The 23241-nt window shown below is 40.5% G+C and overlaps 1 protein-coding gene and 1 long non-coding RNA gene across 3 annotated transcripts in view; one reads left to right on the forward strand and one right to left on the reverse strand.

The window, feature by feature from the left end:
* gpatch2 (G patch domain containing 2) overlaps nucleotides 1-23241 on the forward strand; it is a 279190-nt gene that overhangs the window by 196676 nt on the left and 59273 nt on the right. For both annotated transcript variants that reach the window (XM_059985842.1, XM_059985843.1), the window contains exons 7-8: nucleotides 576-615; nucleotides 1528-1598. In XM_059985842.1, the coding sequence (XP_059841825.1) occupies nucleotides 576-615; nucleotides 1528-1598 (111 nt within the window). The remainder of the gene's footprint in view (nucleotides 1-575; nucleotides 616-1527; nucleotides 1599-23241) is intronic.
* Nucleotides 1757-23159, reverse strand: LOC132402829 (uncharacterized). Its single transcript, XR_009515096.1, has 3 exons — nucleotides 23110-23159; nucleotides 14486-14541; nucleotides 1757-6796 (listed from the first exon to the last, which is right to left on the reverse strand). It is a non-coding gene; the product is annotated as an uncharacterized LOC132402829 (long non-coding RNA).

The following is a 23241-nucleotide window of genomic DNA, read 5'->3' on the forward strand; positions in this document are numbered from 1 at the left end:
TGAGAGGACAGAGAAAGGGCTGAGTTGATCACTCCTTTAGAAAGCCAGCGCAAAGCAAGGGACCCAATACTACGCTCTGGGTGGCAGAGTATGGTTTCTCCAGGGACTTCCTGATCCATTGCTCTTAACGTCTATGAAACTGTTCTTCCGCTGGTTATTTCAACAATGTGTTTTGAAGCTTTGAAAACAAACCTAGAGCAGACTTGCCAGCATATAAGTCGGTTCTTGTTGTTCAAGTAAAATTATGTTTTCTGCTCTTGGAATCCAAAACGAAAAAACTGCTTGGGTGCCTGAAAAGCTATTTAACTTTAGTGTTTGTAGTGTTACGCAACCACCTTGGCTGTGGAAATTTTCAAGCTGACTGCTTGTTTGCACTCAAATCATAAAAAGAGTTGGTGAGTACCTTTAAATGTTCTATAAAATGTACCATTAAATAACAGAATATAACAGTATAACCCGAAGTAGCACTATTGCAGTGGCTGCTTAATGGACAAAATGCACGTACTGGACTGCCATGTGATAGCACATGCCCATAATTACATGTGTTATTAAAATCTATCCATTTTCTCCCACAGCCTTTGGCTTTGCCCTACAGCCAGTGAGGAGCACAGCCAGGTAAAAACCTGTTTACACATGTGTACATAGAGATCATATTCTAGTTTATTTTAAAACATATGTTCAAACATTAATTGGCTGCCACAAAACACCCCATCTTCTTATCAGCAATAAAGCAGTCTGTAATCAGCTTTCCACAACCCAACAGGATAGAATAGATTTATTGACATAACTGTGGCATTTTAAGACATTCAGGAAAATATGGGTTCTTTATGAAAGTAAAAGCCTGCCTTGGTTTAATTAGTCTAAGTTATGGAAATGATTTTTCTCCAAATGGAAAATACGATATTTCTGTACTGTCACTGGGACTTAAGTTGTCTGAAAGTCCAATATAAACTTTCTTTAAAATCCTGGTAAAGCCTTTGAAGGTTACTTTTGTCCCCATTTGGCAGCTTAATAAAATAATTGGGAAAAAATGTAAAAAAAAAATGCTGAAGATAATATTTTAGTTATTTTGTATCTGCTGAATAGAAATCTCAATGGGTTAGAAGCTGATGGAATGCTTGACTGAGTAAGTGCAGCCTCAAGTACAGCAAAGTTTGAAATCAACTAGGCCAACGCAGACTGTTTAATTGACATAAAATTGGTTACGTTACTCAGCAAGTTGAGTAAAATCTATGAAAAGAGTTAATTCTTTCCATATATCTTCTCATCTATCCCAGTTGGGATGCTGAGAAATTCCATTTCTTTCAATGTGAATTAAAGTTACTTCCATTTCCATAAAACAGTATTTATTGTTTAAAAAGAGCCTTTTATAGAAGTAAATACAAAATAACTGTAAAATGATGGTGACAGATGCGTTTGGACAGAAAATGATATTTTTACATGAGTTTCACTCAACTTAACAGTATCTCTTAAAGTGATGCATCAATTAGCACATGCTTCATCCAGGAATATATGATATTTCTTCAGTTTGGATACCAACAAGAAGTCCATAAAGACAGAACATCCAGAAAAAGCAACAGATCACAAACATCTGCAAGGTAAGATAGCTGACTTCATTCACTGTTGTGTAATACAGTATGTTAAGCTATACTGAGTAGATTATTTCTTGTATGAGATTTTAGGTGAAGATGAAGTTGTTTAATATGCATTTAACATTTCTTACCTCTGATTTTTTTTTGTACATAATGTACTGGGAATATGCTCATATACTCGGAAGTATATGAACCTGAAAAGTTCACTTCATATTACAACACTTAGTTAAGTTTTAATTGTCACTGAATTTTATAGTATGACTCAGTAAGTTGCTCCAGCTTTTTGCATTCTAGCATCTGCAGTCTCTTATGCTTCCATGTTGATATGACACTGAAGCTGGTGGATATAGAAGTCTTTATTCAGCAAAACAAGCAGGCATCATACTGGAGGCACTGTTAGAAGAAAAGGCTCCCTGAGCCAATATAACATGACATTTTTATATACTAAAGATCACAGGTAATGGCAGGACAATCCTATAGTTACAGTGTATCCTTCGATGTATATATGTAATCCTTTGAATTACATATAATTTTCAAACACCTAGATCTTCACACCATCATTTCAGACACCCAAAATGAATGTTAATCTCACCCTGCATTCATGCATATGCAGACATCTCAGGTCAATGGAGTTTTTTCTTGATTTGCAATCAACCCCAATCTACAACTCCAGGAACACCATTGTTCTTAAAAATTCAAAGTGCATTTATTATCAAGGAATGTATAAATTATACAACTTTGAGATTTGTGTGCTTACAGGCAACTGCAAAGCAAGGAACTGAAAACAACCCAATTTTAAAACTAGACTAACCTTCCCCCCCCCCCCCCACAGTGCCCACAAGGAAAGAAGAAAAACACAAAACAAGTCGTATAAACAGTAGAGGCGAGCAACAACAGCAGCATTCCAAAGAAATTAAGTCCTTAGATCCAAATCTCCAGAGTAGGCCCAAAGCCTCGGTATTCAGTTCTTCATATGAGCAGAGCAAATTGCTGCAAGGTTTACAGACACGAAGCACAGCAGCCAGATGTAGTCTCACACCCTTAGCGTCGAGGAGAAGAAGCCCCCAGACTATCTGGGGTGGTGTTTAAATTGTCCGAACCTCGCACTAAGATCTGCCCCAGTTCTGGCAAATCCTTCCGGGCCTTGCTTTCACTGCGGAAGGAGTCGATTTCGACCTTTCAAATTGGCTCAGCGCCCAGAGCTATCTAACCTCACCCAACTCTTGACACCCTGTATTTCCAGTCTATGTGAGCCAGCGTTTAAGTTGTCCAAACAGCATATTTACCTTGCTTTAACAACTGGGCCTCGCCCTGGCGAATCATTCCAAGTCTTGAACATGCTGCCTGGCGATTTGCTTCTGAGCTACATTTTAACTCAATCAACAATCCACATTTAGATCTGAAGACTGGTTGCTGTTGAAATTAATATTTGCCATATTCCATAACTCCAAAAGATGCCCTACAACAGCCAGCCATGTGCTATCCCTTGATGGATACAGTAACATATTTCACTCCTATCCCCTTGAAGCAACAGTGGAGCAAATGGGTTATGCAATTGTTCTAATAGGTGGAAAACAACCCTCAAAGCAGCTGGCATTGGAATGAATCATTCCTATGAGCCACATAGTCCTGTTCTCCCTTTACAGTTTTAGTTTTGTTACTGAAGTAAAACATGGAATCAAACTCCCTATGATCCAGGTGTATAAATGTATTGAAAATTCACCTTCCGAATATTCTCCAAAGCACACCCAACAACCTGACTGGTTAGTAAGTGACCCATATTCATAACTAGCAAAAAAAAAGTATTAGCAGCATTAGTGTCATGGGATATATCTGCTTTAAAGCAGAAAATAGATGTCCAGATTACCCAAAATGTATAAGGCATATTGGTTACTAAGGATGGCAAATAGCAAAGATCAAGAGTTTAATCCATCAGTCCTTATCATCAGGGTTCTTCTGGCCATGTGTTCTGTGGCTTAATGTGTGAGATGTGTATCCACATTGGCTTTTCTTGGACCTTTAAAGCAGTTATTGTTGTCAGCCACACTTGGTATACCCTTCCAGACACGTTGGCCCCTGCGTACAATGTTCCTTCAGTCGACATCTCCTTGATAAATCATGAAACCATTTATTTCAGTTTTATATGTTTTATGTTTGTTTTTCATCTTGGAGGTGATTCTGGAACTGTTGGAGCCTGCGATTTGCTGCTTGGAGATCATCTGGGTGCTCCAGCACTCTGCAATCTCCAAGAGAATTCCAGGAGGCGGAGGTAGTGTGTGAAAACGTCATGGCAGGCAGGCTGTATGCCGAGGTTTGACTCCACTTCACTGATTAAAACAACAAGGGAGATTGAAACATTGAGGCGAATGCGGAAGCGTGGAGATTGTTCGTGTGCTTTAGCACTCTGCAATCTCCAAGAGGATTCTGAGAGACAGAGGCAGTGTGCATGCGGTTTGCAGCAAGAAGGATGGGGGACAGGGCACAAGCCATTGCAACAAGGGAGACTGAAGCATTGAGATTAGCATAGACAGTGAGCGCCAGCTGCTTGTCTTTTGATAGCACTGCTTGAAGAGGGAAATGTCCGCTGTTGTGCCCAGAGAGTATTGCCCAGGTTTCTGCATTTTGGATGTAGACTTGGACCACAGACTTTTTTTTAGTCTTATAATTTATTGTGTTTTTTGACCAGTCTTTTTTATTGTACGGAGGAGGAGATTTGGGAGTTGGTGTGCTTCTTCCATTTTGTTGGGTTTTTCTGTGCGGGAGACGGGGCTTTTTGGGGGTTGATGATTGTGCTGTTTTTCTTTTTGGTTTCACGGCCACCCAGAGAAAAAGAATTTCAGGTTGTATACTTTGATAATAAATTAACTTTTGAACCTTTGAATAGACCTTCACTGCAGGGCTCCAGAGAGCTCTTTTGTCGGTAGGCTCTTGCCAGTACCCAATCTCCCAGCTGGTAGGTCTGACACTGCAGTCAGCATGATCTTCTGGGCTTCAAATGCCTGTTGGTGGGAACCTTTAAGATTTTATGTTAGTGCTGTACAATACTGCAACATGCTGTCACTCATAATATGATTATGTTGATTTGTTTAATTAAAAAGGGAGGGGTAAGTGGCAAGCACATGGGATGTCCCGAAACCGTCTCATGTGGAGATAGGCCTGTTATGCAGCTTGGAGTGCAGCGCAATGTCATGAGGCCAGTGGAAGTGCCTCTGGCAATTTTAGCACAGTCTTGTTGCACAATTTAGCTGACCTGCATTTCAGGGCTTCAGTCTGTCTTTCAGCTTCCCTGTAAGATTGAGAGTGCAACAGTAGAGAATGTAGCTGTGATATCTTAGCTGTTATAAGCCCCGACCACTAAAATATTTCTCTAATTTTTATTCTGTATCAGATTGGAAGGAAAAGCGGACAAAGCAAAATTGTATGGGGGCTTACATCAGGTGGCTTTTTGCAATGGACAGATTTTAACTCGTACAAATTCTTAAGGACAGTTCAGAAAAGGATTATTTAGTGTAAACAATATAGTCTTTAGTGCTGGTGGCAGTGGAGGTGGAAACTGTTATCAAAGCTGCCTTGGCCTGAGAACATCTTTGAGCTCAGTGACCAGGCTGTTCACAAACAAAAATATATCCCTCACAGACATCAATCGTCATGTTTGCTCCCTCACTGTCCACAGTCCCATTTCCATGTTAGTTGGATCGAAGAACTGTAAAACCCGTACATTTAGAATAGTACTATCTAACAAAAATTACATGTCATAAGTGGGTCACATGAGCCATATGTATATAAAGCAGGTAATATAAAACACGAGAATTACAATGAAATTTTGATCTGGTCATCATCAAATGATTAGCCAGATTTTGCTCATTAGTGAATTTTGTTAAATATAAAACAAAGCTATAAGTTAAAACAACTTTCAAATTTATAGGCTAGTTATCGCAGTACCTATAAAATAATGTAAAATCTTGCCCAGAGGCTATTGTGGAGCAGCCCAGGAAGTCTCACTGAAGTATTGTCCCCATTCCCCTCAACAGCTTTAATCCCTTGATGCTGTAATTGCTTTTGGCAACATTGTAAAACACTGACAATTTTACTTTAACTCTCTCATCTCACCCAAGTAACAGTATATGTTTTCCTTTAACCTGCAGTACTGTGCACAGTATTGTAGTAATTTTATGTATTGCACTATGCTGTTGCTGCAAAAAAAAAGTTTATGGTATATGTGGGCAATAGTAAACCTGATTCTGATATGAGTCTCTTGTGGAGTGAGAGTGGGAGGGGTCAAGGAGAGAGGAATCATGGTTGGGAAAAGGGGAAGGGAACATGAAGCAACAAAGACATTCTGAATTGATCAATAAACCAATTGTTTGGAATTAAATTACCTTGTCTGGTGTCACAAGGCTGTACCCTGTGTCTCCTTTGTCACCTGTTCTACATCCCTCCTGCAGTGCACCACCCTCACCATTCCCAACATCCTTTGCTCCCGCCAGACTTACAACTCGCTCTCTGCTCCGTGTTAACAAATACAGTACTGCTTAAAAATTTTTGGCTCTCTAGCTATATAGATATAATATACACACATACACCTAATATGTTTGCATAGTACTGTAGGTTGCAACTTATTTACACTAACATTTATTAAGATGTGTGTTCCCACTTGTAGAGTTAATCTGGATACTACTCATTAATATCATTGTCTCCTGGCTGACTCTGTTTTTTATGCCAATCTACAAGGCAAGGGAAACATTTTGCTAAGGCTCGTACTGGATTAGTTTGAGGTAAATTTAAAATCAATGTTTTGCTCATACCCTCGGCACCGCTCCACTTCCTGCCTCCTATAGTGCTGTCTATTGCCGGGCATTGGCTGACACTGGCTTCAGCAAGTGCTCAAGGGGCGTCACAGTGTGTTCTTTATTGAGACCATACCTAGTGAAGGCAGGGGTCCAGGAAGACACCTAGTTCATCCTCAGACTCTGATACTAATTGCTTTTTTTCAAACACTGAGATAGATACTGTTTTTCTTTCTTCCTGTACTTTCTGTGTTTTTACTTCATGTGGGACTCCAACCAGAACCACAACAACATCTTGTACCTTAACTGCTCCACCAGGAGAAAATTTGAGTACTTGCAGCAGACTCAGTCCCTTGTTTAAATATGAGCAGCCTTGGATTTAGGACTGATCAGCTACCGGGGCTGAATTCCTTTTTCCTGTATAACAAAGCAAAGGGTTAGCCAACTCGGTGGAACCATCAAGTAACTGTCATTGCAGGTAATAAAATAAAATAACGAAAATAACTGGGCTCAGCACTCATGACTGAGGTATTCCTTTAACTTTACATGTGCACAGACAGAACAACATGGGCCTCTGTCGCCCACACTGTTCTGAAGTCAGAACAGCCAACTGGTATTTTTATACAGAATTGGCTTATCAGTTACAGTGGCATGCAAAAGTTTGGGCACCCCAGTCCTTGGGAATAGTTAAGTGAGTAGAAGATGAACTGATCTTCAGAAGTCATAAAGTTAAAGATGAAACATTATTTTCAACATTTTAAGCAAGATTAGTGTATTATTTTTGTTTTCTACAAGTTTAGAGTGAAAAAAAGGAAAGGAGCACCATACAAGAATTTGGATGCCAAGAGATTTGAGCTCTCAGATAACTTTTACCAAGGTCTCAGACCTTAATTAGCTTGTTAGGGCTATGGCTTGTTCACAGTCATCATTAGGACAGGCCAGGTGATGCAAATTTCAAAGCTTAATAAATACCCTGGCTCCTCAAACCTTGTCCCAACAATCAGCAGCCATGGGCTCCTCTAAGCAGCTGCCTAGCACTCTGAAAATTAAAATAAAGATGCTCACAAAGCAGAAGTCTATAAGAAGATGGCAAAGCATTTTCAGGTAGTTGTTTTCTCAGTTCGTAATGTAATTAAGAAATAGCAGTTAACAGGAATGGTGGAGGTCAAGCTGAGGTCTTGACCAAGAAAAATATTAACCATATAACTATTACAGCACGGAAACAGGCCATCTCAGCCCTTCTAGTTCGTGCCAAACGCTTACTCTCACCTACTCCCACCGACCTGCACTCACCCATAACCCTCCATGCCTTTCCTGTCCATATACCTATCCATTTTTTTTTAAATGACAATATCGAACCTGCCTCTACCACTTGTACTGGAAGCTCGTTCCACACAGCTACCACTCTCCGAATAAAGAAGTTCCACCTCGTGTTACCCCTAAACTTTTGCCCCATAACTCTCAACTCATGTCCTCTTGTTTGAATCTCCCCTACTCTCAATGAATAGCCTATCCACGTCAACTCTGTCTATCCCCCTCATAATTTTAAATACCTCTATCGTCCCCCCCCCCCCCGCCTTCTACACTCCAAAGAATAAAGACCTAACTTGTTCAACCTTTCTCTGTAACTTAGGTGCTGAAACCCAGGTAACATTCTAGTAAATCTCCTCTGTACTCTCTCTATTTTGTTGACATCTTTCCTATAATTCAGTGACCAGCACTGTACACAATACTCCAAATTTGGCCTCACCAATGCCTTGTACAATTTTAACATTACATCCCAACTCCTATACTCAATGCTCTGATTTATAAAAGCCAGCATACCAAAAGCTTTCTTCACCACCCTATCCATATGAGATTCCACCTTCAGGGAACTTTGCACCATTATTCCTAGATCACTCTGTTCTACTGCATTCTTCAATGCCCTACCATTTACCATGTATGTCCTATTTTGATTAGTCCTACCAAAATGTAGCACTTAACAGCATTAAACTCCACCTGCCATCTTTCAGCCCACTCTTCTAACTGGCCTAAATCTCTCTACAAGCTGTGAAAACCTACTTCATTATCCACAACACGTCCTATCTTAGTGTCATCTGCATATTTACCACCTCATCATCCAGATCATTAATAAATATGACAAACAATATTGGACCAAGTACAGATCCCTGAGGCACACCACTAGTCACCAGCCTCCAACCTGACAGTTATCCACCACTATTCTCTGGCATCTCCCATCCAGCCACTGTTGAATCCATTTTACTACTTAAATATTAATACCTAATGATTGAACCTTCCTAACTAACCTTCCATGCGGAACCTTGTCATGGTCCTTACTGGTCCATATAGACAACATCCACTGCTTTACCCTCGTCAACTTTCCAAGTAACCTCTTCAAAAAATTCAATAAGATTTGTCAAACATGACCTTCAACACACAAATCCTTGTGTTGACTGTTCTTAATCAGACCCTGTCTATCCAAATAATTAGGTGGTGGTGGCATCCGTCAGTCTCGAGAGACCATGGATCTGCGCCTGGAGTTTCCAGGGCGTAGGCCTGGGCAGGGTTGTATGGGAGACCGGCAGTTGCCCAAGCTGCAGGCCTTCCCCTCTCCATGCCACCGATGTTGTCCAAGGGAAGGGCACTAGGACCCATGCAGCTTGGCACCGGTGACGTCGCAGAGCAATGTGTTGTTAAGTGCCTTGCTCAAGGACACAAACACGCTGCCTCAGTTGAGGCTCGAACCAGTGACCTTCAGGTTACTAGTCTGATGCCTTGCCCACTAGGCCATGCACCAACACATCCAAATAATTATATATACCATCTCTAAGAATACTTTCCATTAATTTACCCACCACTGACGTCAAACTTACAGGCCAATAATTGCTAGATTTACTCTTAAAACCCTTTTTAAACAATGGAACCACATGAGCAATATGCCAATCCTCCAGCACCATCCCCGTTTCTAATGACATTTGAAATATTTCAGTCAGAGCCCCTGCTATATGTACATTAGAAACATAGAAAATAGGTGCAGGAGGAGGCTATTTGGCCCTTCGAGCCTGCACTGCCATTCAGTATGATCATGGCTGATCATCCAACTCAGAACCCTGTACCTGCTTTCTCTCCATACCCCCTGATCCCTTTAGCCACAAGGGCCATATCTAACTTCCTCTTAAGTATAGCCAGTGAACCGGCCTCAACTGTTTCCTGTGGCAGAGAATTCCACAGATTCACCACTCTCTGTGTGAAGATGTTTTTCCTCATCTCAGTCCTAAATAGCTTCCCCTTTATCCTTAAAACTTCCCTCAAGGTCCTAGGGAATATCCTGTCAGGACCCAGAGACTTAACCACTTTTATATTTTTTTAAAGTGCCAGTACTTCCTCTTCTTTAATCATCATAGTTTCCATAACTACCCTACTTGTTTCCCTTACCTTATTTAATTCAATATCCTTCTCAGTGAATACTGAAGAAAAGAAATCGTTCAAAATCTCCCCCATCTCTTTTGGCTCCACAGATAGCTATCCACTCTGATTCTCTAAGGGACTAATTTTATCTCTCACAATCCTTTTGCTATTAATACAACTGCAGAAACCCTTTGGATTTATTTTCACCTTACTTGCCAAAGCAACCTCATATCTTCTTGTAGCTTTTCTAATTTCTTTCTTAAGATTCTTCTTACATTCTCTATATTCCTCGAGCACCTCATTTATTCCATGCTGCCTATATTTATTGTAGATCTCTCTCTTTTTCCAAACCAAGTTTCCAATATCTCTTGAAAACCATGGCTCTCTCAAACTTTTAACCTTTCCTTTCAACCTAACAGGAACATAAAGATTCTGTACCCTCAAAATTTCACCTTTAAATGACCTCCATTTCTCTATTACATCTTTCCCATAAAACAAATTGTCCCAATCCACTCCTTCTAAATCCTTTCGCATCTCCTCAAAGTTAGCCTTTCTCCAATCAAAAATCTCAACCCTGGATCCCGACCTATCCTTCTCCATAATTATATTGAAACTAATGCTGTTGTGATCACTGGACCCAAAAATGCTTCCCAATACATACCTCTGTCACCTGACCTATCTCATTCCCTAACAGGAGATCCAACACTGCCCCTTCTGTAGTTGGTATCACTATGTATTGCTGCAAAAAACTATCCTTGCACACATTTTACGAACTCCAAACCATCCAGCCCTTTTACAGTATGGGCTTCCATATTCTTTCCAGGAATATTTAATTGCCAATCACACCCCTCCTGCAACCATGTTTCACTAATAGCTACAACATCATATTTCCAGGTATCAATCCATGCTCTAAGCTCATCCATCTTTCTTACAATGCTTCTAGATTTAAAATAAATGCATTTAAGAAATTCTCCACCTTTTACTCTCTGTTTATCCGTAACGGTGCAAACAACTTTACTATCTTCTTTTTCTTCCTTCTCCCCTACATCTTCAGTCTGAGCGCTCCACTTCTCTATCACCTGCCTATCCTCCCTCACACACTGTCTACAAGCTTTCTCTATTTGTGAACTAAACTTCTCTCTCCTAGTTCTTCAATTTGATTCCCCCCCCCCCAACCATTCTAGTTTCAAGTCTCCCCAGTAGCCTTAGCAAATCTCCCCGCCAGGATATTGGTCCCCCTAGAATTCAAGTGTAGTCGGTCCTTTTTGTACAGGTCACACCTGCCCCAAAAGAGGTCCCAATGATCCAGAAACTTGAATCCCTGCCCCTTGCTCCAATCCCTCAGCCACGCATTTATCCTCCACCTCATTCCATTCCTACTCTCACTGTCGTGGGGCACAGACAGTAATCCCAAGATTACTACCTTTGCAGTCCTTCTTTTCCTCTCCCTATATTCTCCTTTCAGGACCTCTTCCCTTTTTCTACCTATGTCATTGGTACCTATATGTACCATGACCTCTAGCTTCTCACCTTCCCACTTCCAGATATCTTGGACGCGATCAGAAACATCCCGGACCCTGGCACCTGGCACCCTGACTACCATCCGGGTATCCTGACTGCGTCCGCAGAATCACCTATCTGACCCTCCTTAACTATCGAGTCCCCAGTACCACTGCCTTCCTCTTCCTTTCCCTACCCTCCTGAGCTACAGGGCCTGACTCTGTGCCAGAGGCACGGCCACTGTTGCTTCCCCCAGGTATGCTGTCCCGCCCCCCCCCACAACAGTATTCAAACAGGAGTACTTAATGTCAAGGGGTACAGCCACTGGGGTACTCTCTAATACCTTACTGTTCCCCTTCCCTATCCTAACCGTGACTCAATGTCTGCCTCGCGTGGCTCTGGTGTGACCAACTGCCTGTAAATCTTCTCTATCAACTCCTCACTCTCCCTGACCAGACGAAAGTCATTGAGCTGCAGCTCCAGTTCCCTAACACAGTCCCTTAGGAGACTCCAGGACTTCCCACATCTGACAACAAGAACAACAAGCTGCCCTCACACTCATAATTTCCCCTTTCCTCAAATAACAGGAAAAATTGAAAACTAAACCTACCTTGCCTCGCCTGTTTCTGCCTAAGCCCATTGCCAAAGCCCTTAAGCCTTCACTCTGCTTCCAACTCACTCCGCTGCCCGCAAACGACGCAGCCCGCTGTATAAGACCGTGTTCCTTTTAAATCTTCTGCGCTTCACTGCCCAACATCACACCAAGAGAACTGCTCATAGGATCGCTAGAAAGGCAAATCAAAACCCCTGTTTGACTGCAAAAGACCTTCAGAAAGATTTAGCTGACTCTGGAGTGGTGGAGCACTGTTGTACTGTGCAGCGACACCTACACAAATTGACCTTCATGGAAGAGTCATCAGAAGAAAACCTCTCCTGCATCCTCACCACAAAATTCAGTGTCAGAAGTTTGCAAAGGAATATCTAAACAAGCCTGATGCATTTTGGAAACAAGTCCTGTAGACTGATGAAGTTATCAATAGAACTTTTTGGCTGCAATGAGTAAAGGTATGTTTGAAAAAAGGGTGCAGAATTTCATGAAAAGAACATCTCTCCAACTGTTAAGCACAGCGGTGGATCGATCATGCTTTGGGCTTGTGTTGCAGACAGTGGCACGGGGAACATTTCACTGGTAGAGGGAAGAATGAATTCAATTAAATACCAGCAATTTCTGGAAGTAAACATCACATCATCTGTAAAAAAGCTGAAGATGAAAAGAGGATGGCTTCTACAACAGGATAATGATCCTAAACACAGCTCAAAATCCACAATGGACTACTTCAAGAGGCACAAGCTGAAGGTTTTGCCATGGCCCTCACAGTCCCCTGACCTAAACATCATCAAAAATCTGTGGATAGACCTCAAAAGAGCAGTGCATGCAAGATGGCCCAAGAATCTCACAGAACTAGAAGCCTTTTGCACGGAAAAATGGGCGAAAATTCCCCCAAACAAGAATTGAATGAATCTTAGCTGGCTACAGAAAGCCTTTACAAGCTGTGATAATTTGCCAAAGAGGGTGTTGCTGAGCACTGACCATGCAGGGTGCCCAAATTTTTGCTTCGGGCCCTTTTTGTTGTTATTTTGAAATGTAAAAGATGGAAATAAAAAAGTAATCTTGCTTAAAGTATTAAAGAAACGTGTCATCTTTAGCTTTATGCCTTTTGAAAATCAGGTCATCTTTTACTCACTTAGCTATTCACAGTAACAGAAATTTTGACCAGCAGTCCCAAACTTTTGCATGCCACTGTATGGATATTGATTATTGTAAATTGTACATGTTTTAATTCCTTATTGGCAACATCAATTACCATTCACAATAGAGGTGTTAAAGTCAATCAAAACTTCAAGCTGACAGCTGATGATATTTTGAAGTTAGTAAAGTCAATAAACCTTAGTTGTTGGGTATGTTTCACATCCTTCTGTTATTCTTATTTTGTCAATCTCCAGCACCCCGCCCCCATTGTGTAAAGGGACACTATGTTTTCGGAAAACCTTTCTTGAAAGTCTCCCAACAGAGGACTCACTCGTTTGACTTGAGTAAGCACTACTGCCACAGTCACTCCAGCCCGTCTCATCTTTAGTAAGCACGGGCAGCCTCACTTCAAAGATATTGCTTGATTACAATTCCCCAGGCGATCACTGCTTTATTGCAACTTCCATAACCATTTCCATCCACCTTATATATGCCTCCCATAATTCCTTTAAAGGTCACCGTCATCACCAACATTCCAAGGAATAAAGACCTTGCCTGTCCAGCTTCTCCCTGTAACTCGGGTCCTGACAACATCCTTGTAAGTCTTTTTTGCACTTTTTTCAATATAATCTCATCCTTTATATAATAGGATGACTATAACTGCACACAGTATCCAAGTGCAGTTTCACCAAAAATTTATACAACTGCAGCATAATGTCTCAACTCCCATGTTCGATGCCCTGCTGATGCTGTCATTGTACTGAATGCCTTTTTCCACTACCTTCTCTACCCATGACACCACTTTCAATGAATTATTCACCTGTACTTGTAAGTCCCTTGGTTTCATTACACTCCCTAGTGCCCTACCATTCATAGTATAAGTTCTATGTTGGTTTGACTTCCAAAAAATTCATTAGCTCACATTTAACTGTATGGAAATCTATTTACCACTCCTCTGCTCAATTCCCTGTCTGATCAAGATCCCCTTGTAATCTATGATTGACTTCTTCACTATCAACAACACGTCCTAATTTGTGTCATCTATCAACGTAATGACAAAGCCTTGTGCATTCACATCCAAATCGTTTATGTAAGTAATGAATAACAAGGTTCCTAACACCAAACCTTGTGGCACATCACTAGTCACCAACTTCCATTCCACGGAATAACCTTCGACCACCAACCTCTGCTTCTTACCTCCAATCCATCTGACTAGCTCTTCCTTGGGACCGAGTCTTACAGACCAACTTACCATGCAGGACCATGATGAAGGCTTTGCTGAGTTCCAAATAGACAACATCCACTGCCCTGTCCTCAGCTTCCCTCTTCAAAGAACTCTAAAAGGTCTGTCAAGCATGACTGCCCACAAACAAAGTCATGCTGCCTCATCCTAATCATACTCTGTATATCCAAATGCTGGTCCCTCATAATTCCCTTCAGTAACTTACCTCACTTTTGATGTCAGGTGGAGTGACCTGTAGTTTCCTGAGATGTTCTTTCTATCCTTTTTAAACAACAGAACAACATTAGCCACTTTCCAGTCTTCGGGATCTTCACTTAACAACAAAGCAAATGTAGACTCATAGAGCACTACAGCTCAGAAACAGGCCATTCAACCCACCAAGTCTGTGCCAAACCGTTATTCTGCCTAGGCCCATCAACCTGCACCTGGATCATAACCTTCCATTGCTCTCCCACCCACGTACTTATTCAAACTTCTCTTAATTGTTGCAGTGGAACCTGCATCCATCTCTTCTGCTGGCAGCTCATTCCACATTCACAGCACTCTGATTGAACATGGTACCCCTCAGGTTCCCTTTAAATATTTCAACTTTCACCCCTAACTTATGACCTCAGTGGAAAAAGTATTCTTGCACTTCTATACCCTTCATAACTTTGTATATCTATCATATCTGCCCACATTCTCCTATGCTCCAGGGAATAAAGTCCTAACTTTTTCCCTATAACTTGGGTCCTCAAATCCTGGCAACATTTTTGTAAGTTTTGTTTCTGTACTCTTTTCAATATTATTGACACCTTTCCTGTAGGTAGGTGATCAGAACAGCACAGAATATTCCAAATTTAGTTTCATTAATGACTTGTACAACTTCAGTATGACAACCCTAACTCCTGTACTCTAGTTCATAAAAGCCAATGTGCCAAAAGCTCTCTTTACAACCCTTTTTCCCTGTGACACCACTTTCAGGGAATTATGGATCTGTAGTCCCAGATCTCCTTATTCTACCACACTCCTCAGTGCTCTACAATTCACTGTATAAGTCCTACCCTGGTCTGTCTGCCAAAGTGTAACACCTCACACTTGTCTGCATTAAATTCCATTCACCATCTTCAGCCCATTTTTCCGGCTTATTCAGATCCTGCTACAAGTTTTGATAGTCTTCCTTAGTGTCCACTATGCTCCCAATCTTGGTGTCACCTTCAAATTTGCTGATCCAGTTTAGCACATTATCATCTACGTTATTAATATAAATGGCAAACAACAACTGACCCATCACTGATCCCTGCAGCGCACCATTAGTCACAGGCCTCCAATCAGAGAGGCAAGCATCTACAGCCACTCTCTGGTTTCTCCCACAAAGCCAATGTTGAATAACATTCGACACACATAAAATGCTGGAGGAGCTCCAGCAGGCCAAGCAGCACCTATGGAAAAGAGTACAGTTGACGTTTCAGGATGAGACCCTTCAGCAAGACCAGAGAAAAAAAGATGAGTAGATTTAAAAGATGGGGGAGGGGAGGAAGAAACACAGGGTGAAAAGTGAATTTGGGAGGGGAAGGGTTGAAGTAAAAAGTTGGGATGTTGATTGATGAAAGAAATACAGGGCTGAAGAAGGGGGAATCTATTAGGAGAGGACAGAAGGCCATGGAAGAAAGAAAAGTGGGGAGGAGCACCAGGGAAAAGCAATGGGCAGGCAAGGAGATAAGGTGAGGGAGGGTAAAGGGGATGGGGAATGGTGAAGGTGGGGGGAGAGGTTATCAGACGTTCAAGAATGTTCATGCCATCAGTTTGGAGGCTACCCAGATGGAATATATTCCTCCAGCCTGAGTGTGGCCTCATCATGACAGTAGAGGAGGCCGTGAATTGACACAATGGAATGGGAATAGGAAGCGGAATTAAAATGGTTGGCCACTGGGAGATACCACTTCTTCTGGCAGAATCCCATTTCTTTCTTTTCTCCTGAATGCACTCAATCAGGCCCTGGGGATTTGTCCAACTTAATGTTCTGCAATGCTGCAGATTCCTCCTCCATGATAATATGCAGCACTGTGAAAAAGTCTTAGGCACCCTAGATTTTTTATGATTTCAGGTGGAATGGCCTCCACAGAGCCCAGATCTCAATATCATTAAGGCTGTCAGAGATTACCTGGAGAGACAGAAGCAAGTGAGACAGCCGAAGTCTGCAGAAGAACTGTGGCAAGTTCTCCAAGATGCTTGGAGTGACCTACCAGCCTATTTTCTTACAAAACTGCACAGCAGTGTACCTAAGAGAATTGATGAAAAAAGGCAAAGGCTTGTCACATCAAATATCGATTTAATTTAATATTTTACTATTTACTGTTCTTTATATTTTTTGATATTTAGAAACTTTGCATTTCATTATTTTTGAAAGCATCTTTGCTTTACAGATTTTTTTAACATGTGTCTGCCTAAGCCTTTTGCGCTGTACAGTAAATGTTCTCCAAAACATGTCTACTCGTTTCTCTTGCCTTTTGAGCAACCATGATTTTCTTCTCAGTAAACACTAAGGAGAAATATCCACTAAAAATACCACCATCTACTGTGGTTCAAGACATAGGCAGCCAGTATTTCTGACTCAGTGGCAATAAAACTAACAAAACATGACTGCTGCCTGTAAAGACATCCTAATGTGCTTCAGTGTTCAAAGAACCAAATAATTGTTTTTACTTTTGGTTATTGTTATGATGATGGTCTTAAGTTAGCTTCTAATTATTAGCAACACATGCAAAATGCTGGTGGAATGCAGCAGGCCAGGCAGCATCTATAGGAAGTGCAGTCAACCTTTCAGGCCAGGACCCTTCGTCAGGACTAACTGAAAAAAGAGAATTCCACCAGTATTTTGTGTGTGTTGCTTGAATTTCCAGCATCTGCAAATTTCCTCGTGTTCTAGTTACTAGCTTGTTTGCCATACAAAGTAGTTTTTCATGATTGAACTTATCACAGCCACCAAAATTTGACTCTTCTGGTGAAAAAACATGTCCCAGTTTCTCCGATTCTTTATTGCAGCTGAAACTTGTCTCCTTTTCTTTTACACTTTTTCTCTGGCCTTGACATCCTTCCTCAAGAATGTTAGTTAAAATGGGATTCAATCAATAATCCATCCTATGTGGCACCTAATCATAATGCATTTTGAAAATCTATAAACACAGCTTTCATTGCATTTACTTTATCACTACACTCTTAATCTTCAGAGGGCTCTATTAAATTTGTCAGATACAGTTTTCATTTCACAAATTGAATCTGCCTAGCCTTGATTAGCATGTTCCTCTTGGTGATTCCTGAGATGCAGGATTTTCGTATAAGGAGAGGTTGAATAGACTGACTGCATATTATCTAAAGTTTAGAAGAATGAAAAATGATATTAAGTATATACAATTATTGTTTAACTTAGGGTAGATGCAGGAAAATTTTTCACCAACAAGGATGGCTAGAGCCAGGGGTCATAGTTTTAATATATTGGTCAGCCATTCAGAAATGAGATGAGCAAAAATTCCTCCATCCAGAAGGTAATAGATTTTTGATTTGGAATTCTCTGTCCAAGAGAAATCTGGAGTTCATTATCAAGATAAGCAACAATCTATGTTTGGAAATTCAGAAAATTGAGGGATAATGTATCAGTGGAGAAAAATAGTACTCATGATCTTATTGAATGGTGAAGGCGGCCTGAGGGGTCAAGAGTCAGAGGTCAAAGTAAATTTATTATCGAAGTACATTAGTCACCATATACAACCCTGAGATTCCTTCTCTTGGATTTGGAAAAGCACAGACATTAGAAGTCAGCATGGCTTTCTACAAAGCAGGTCATGTCTTACAAACGATTGAGTTTTTTTAAAAAGAGGAGGTGATTTATTTAGGGAAGATGATTAATCGGGACAGGGCAGTGATGTTGAAAACATGGTCAATAGTGAAGTTTTAAACAAGGTCCATCGTGATAGGCTGACCCAGAAGGTTAACACACATGAAATCTTTGGAGACCTTGTAGATTTGATTCAAAATGGGATTGACCACTAAAGACAGTGGACAGCAAGGAGATGATATTCTGAATGGAGCTCTATGACCAGTGGCATTCTGCCCTACATTGCCTCGTTTAGCCTTCCTGAAAACCTGTCCTCTTTTACTTTCTTTATATTCCTCAAAGGCCCTGAATGATTTCAGCTTTCTAACTTTGCATATCCTTCTTCAATAAATACTTGAACATATGATTTGAAATCACTGTTACACTTCTAACTTTCATTGCACTTTATAATGGGTGTCATCACCATTGCTATATGCCTATCATGTATCATGCTCCGGTGACTCTTGTACTTTTTCATTTTTGTTTCCAATATTCTCTTCTGGAATGGAGGAAGATATTGGGTTCACCACAGTACCAGTCTGCTCCTAGGTGCCATGTAACCTGCAAGATTTGCCTTCATTTCCTGGGGCATGCAAGACACTTTGTGTTACCTTGAAAGGAGCTCACTGGCAGTGGAATAGCTCTGCTACTCTAATTGAAACATTACAAGGAAACTTTGTGTAGATGAAGACTTCATTCCCTGGAACACAGGCCATGGAAAGATGATCTGAAAGTGATATATAAGATCATGAGGAGCATTTTCAGGGTGAAAGCACAGTTTTTTTTTTCCCCTCTGGGAAGCAGGTGCCATAAGCAAGAGGATGCAGGTTCAAGATCAGAAGCAAGAGAGTTAAAAGGGACATTGGGGCAGCTTCTACCTGAAAGTGGTGGTGCATATTTGGAATGAGCTGCCAGAAATAATGGTTGAACCAGGCACTTTAGCAACATTTAATAGCCATCTAGATAAATCCATGAATAAGAGAGGTTTGGAGAGTTGTGGGCAGATTGCACTGGCTCAGTTAGCATGGATAAATTGGGCTGTAAGGCCTGTTTCCATGCTGTATGACGCCATGAGTTTTCTCCCTTATCCAGAGATCCTTAAGGAATTGATACTTAACTACATTTACTTTTCATATTACTTATAGAGGTTTAAAATAGAAGATAAATAGAAAATAAAGAATAATTAATATTTATCTTCTACATTAATCCTCTATTTTCTCTTTTACCCAGTTTTCTTTCAGTCTTTAATCTCGGTGCCATTAGCATATCTGATCTCTTTTTGCTTCCCCTTTGGTTTTAAAATTCAAGTTAATTTCCTTTTATGATGATGTTCAATGTATCATTTCTCTCTTTCAGTTCTTTTTCATTTTTTCTACCCTGCCAGGGAACAACCCAAAGTTGGTAGTTTCATTAGCTCTGTAAGTTGTCCCTTGTGTGGAGATGAGTAGGAGAAACTGGGGCTAAAGGATGGAAATGTGGGAGAATAGAATCCAGGGAAGTTTAATGGGGAATGAGATTGCTCTGTGAGCTGGCAGGAACTCGATGGGCTGAAATCACCTCCGTCATCTGTTGTGTGGAAAAATGTAAATTTTACATTCTCAGCCACAGCTGTCTCTGCTGATTCACTCTCATCTATTATGCAAGGATTAATACTGAGGCTATGTCTTCCTTCCTGTGAGAAAAATAAAATAATATAAGCTAGTTAATATGATTATTTTGTATTCTGAAATTTCTCAATTCCAAGGACTTCAATCAAATCAGATAGCATTAAGAAATCCACCAAGCATTTTCCTGATGGTAGTGATTGCAGATCAATGGTCAGATTCTCTGTATTTACTGACTGCCACCTAAATACCTAGCTGCTATGTGTCTATTGCTGTTCAAAACTAAGAATGGAAAATTCTGAATAATTGTTATCCAAACACAATGTGTTCACTTTCTGCTAACAGCAGGTTTGTGCCAGTTGTTTTTATTTTACTGTGTTTAGCTTAGATTTTTGGTCATTTGGTATTTGAATTTTTACTCCACATATTTTATCACGCTCATACTCACAAGATCACATGTGGCTAAACAGTCCTTATTTTCGAGTACAGGAGTGCAGGACGGTCGAGAAGTTGAACCTTGTGCTATTCAGCTACATCATGACTGAAAAGTACAATGTAATTTCTACTTAGTGTGGATTATCTGTGGTTGTTTTAACTTGAGGCCCTCCATAGGTCAGGATCAACCACAGATGTTGCATCCCAGCTGTCTACTCAATACGCAAGCGAGGGCAGTACAATATGGAAAGCAAGCTGGTGTCTGTATAACTTTAGGTATTACAAGTTTTACAAAATTTGTAGGAGATAAAGCTGTTTTCTTTAATTTATTTCAGTAGAAATTTAAGACACCACCCTTGCAGAGGCAGAAAAAAGCTTTGGCAGCTGCTAGTGGACACAGTTGAGGTTCATTTGTACAGAGAGAACTTTAATGAACCGAGAACATATCAAAAGTTCTTGTTTACTCAAATATGAAAAGGCTCTGTTTCAAAATTGCTTGTTCCAGTTCATTCTCAGATGACAGTAACATTTAGATAAAGGATTTGAAAACAGAGCATATATCCAATTGGGAATGCATGCTAAAAGAGTTTCATCAGTGTACATGCAGAGATCTTAAAACAAGTGCAGTTCAATTGCAAATCTCCAGGAAATCTATGTCATGCAAAACAGACCATAAAATGTAAGGGACATTATGGGGGAATAAAACAAATATGCTTTGTATTTACATTATGGAATAACATGCTTACCTCATTTAACTGGAATTGTTCTGACAACTATCTCAGGAGAAGCGCTTACCCTATTTATTTTAGAGTCATGTTAATGACTGTACTCATGTAAAAAATATGTTACATAAAACCAAAGAAGGGTTTTAAATGCTGTTATCCCACAGCATAAATACAGGGCTTATGTTCTGTTCAAACAATTTACATGTTACAACAATAATTGTAAAAGTTATTATTTGTAAAACCAACTGCCTTGGGGCTTAAAGTATCATTTCATTGTCTTATATTTTCATCAGATATGTTATTGGTAAAGAGAGACAATATGGTTAATAATCAGTGTTAAGATTTTGTGCAGTGCTCTGTCCTGCTCTGCATATCTTTCACAATTTCTCATGTCTGAAAAGTAGCTAAAGCAAATTTTTGGTGTTCAGTTCATGCTAAAGTCATGATTAAATTTCAACTCAAAGGGAGTGTAAATTCTGGATTGTGGATGATTAATCCGAGGATGAAATAGGTTCTCAGGGAGGGATGGAAATGATATGGCCAGTATTTGTCAAAGTTATTGTGGCCATAAGCTTAGTAATCCTTTTGAGGCTGGAGCTGGAAGTACTTGCAAGATTCTTTTGTGTGAGGAAAGGCACTAAGGATCACTCCAAGAGAGCTGTACAAGTTTATTTTTCTCATACTGAGTGCAGCAAGTCAAGTGAGCACCAGGCTATGGATTCCAAAGTTCCATGATGAAGAATTTACTAACTGCCCATACCCGAATTGGTATTTAATTATATACAGTGCATCATGCAGGCTAGTAAGCAATATCCTGGTCATTGTGATAGTGCAGTAGTGCTACGTTTCACCTTCATTTACACCAGCGAAACAAACCAAAGGTGAGCATTGGGCAATAAAATCAACCGACAACATGATTCTTCTCTCTTGCGTGTAACCCACGCACATGGACAATATGCATATAAAGGATTACAGATTGTTCAAAATGTGATAAAGAAAACTATTAAGATATTCAAACAATGATTCTACTACATGCGCTACTCTGAAGGAGCATGGAAGTACTTGGTCAAAAAGGGTATAATTCAACCTTGCAGTCCTGAGAAGTCAGCAGTTGTCTTAGCTGTACATGTGAGCCAATGCAGAGAAGCAGAAGGAAGTTAAAAGGTGATAAGCTCATCAGCCTTTGCTAACTAGGCTGCTCATGGACAAGTTGATCCAGTCACAAGACCAATACGCAAATTCCATATTATCCATTCCATAACTCTTTCACTAGCCAGCCCAACACAAGAGATTTGGATTCCATAGCCTAATAATCTTTTGGAAGGTGGATTCCTAAAATGCCAAGGCATGTAGGTCAGTATTAGTAATATGGCAAAGGACTTTGAGAAGTGAATTGGCGTTAACAACAAACTTGTCTTCTGATTACCATTACTATTCATAAAACAAAAGAGAATCAGCAAATGCTGGAAATCCAGAGTGCACACACAAAATGCTGGAGGAACTCAGCAGGTCAGGAAGCATTTATGGAGTTGAAAAAACAGTTGACCCTTCATCAAGACTTCATTTAATTCCAATCCTCATCCCCATTCTCATTCCAATATGTCAGTCCATAACCTCCTGTACTGGCACAGTGAAGTCCGCTCTCAGGTTGGAGGAGCAACACCTCATATTTCCTCTGGATAACCTCCAACCTGATGGCATGAACATCTCCAGCTTCCAGTAATTTTCCCCCTCCCCCTTGCCTATCTCCTCACTTGCCTATCACCTCCTCCAGTGCTCCTTCTCCTCTTTCTCGCATGGTCCAATCTCCTCTCCTATCAGATTCCTTCTTCTCCAACCCTTTACCTTTTCCACCCATCACCTCTCAGCTTCTTATTTCTCTCCTCCCCACCTATCAGCTTTTAGCTTGTGCTTCTTCCTCCTTCCTTTCCAGTCCTGATGAAAGCTCTCTGCATTACTTACCAATATTATTCACTAGCTTTTTAATTCCATATTTATCTAATTATTTGAATCTAAATTTCACATTCATCTCATAAGATTTGACAGCATGAAATCCAAATTCAGGTCTCTACTTTGAGTGTCGAGGACTCTTTCACAAATCTAATAATTGGTCCATGGTAGTGAGCTGAGCAGAGTGAAGTTCCCCTGCAGCATGAAGATGATGGATGATTTTTGTTTTAATAGAAGCTGAAACAGTAGATCTGTATCTTACCTACAAGTATCGTAATAGTATGTACTATTTCCATCCTGGAAAGGACATCTTGTAAATTCTGCACAAAACTCTATGCAGGGTTGATTGCTGGACTCGAGTGTACACATTTCTGGCAGGCCTGCCAATGCAAAA

Source organism: Hypanus sabinus, chromosome 12 (genome assembly GCF_030144855.1).
Source record: "Hypanus sabinus isolate sHypSab1 chromosome 12, sHypSab1.hap1, whole genome shotgun sequence".
NCBI classification, from domain to species: Eukaryota; Metazoa; Chordata; class Chondrichthyes; order Myliobatiformes; family Dasyatidae; genus Hypanus; species Hypanus sabinus.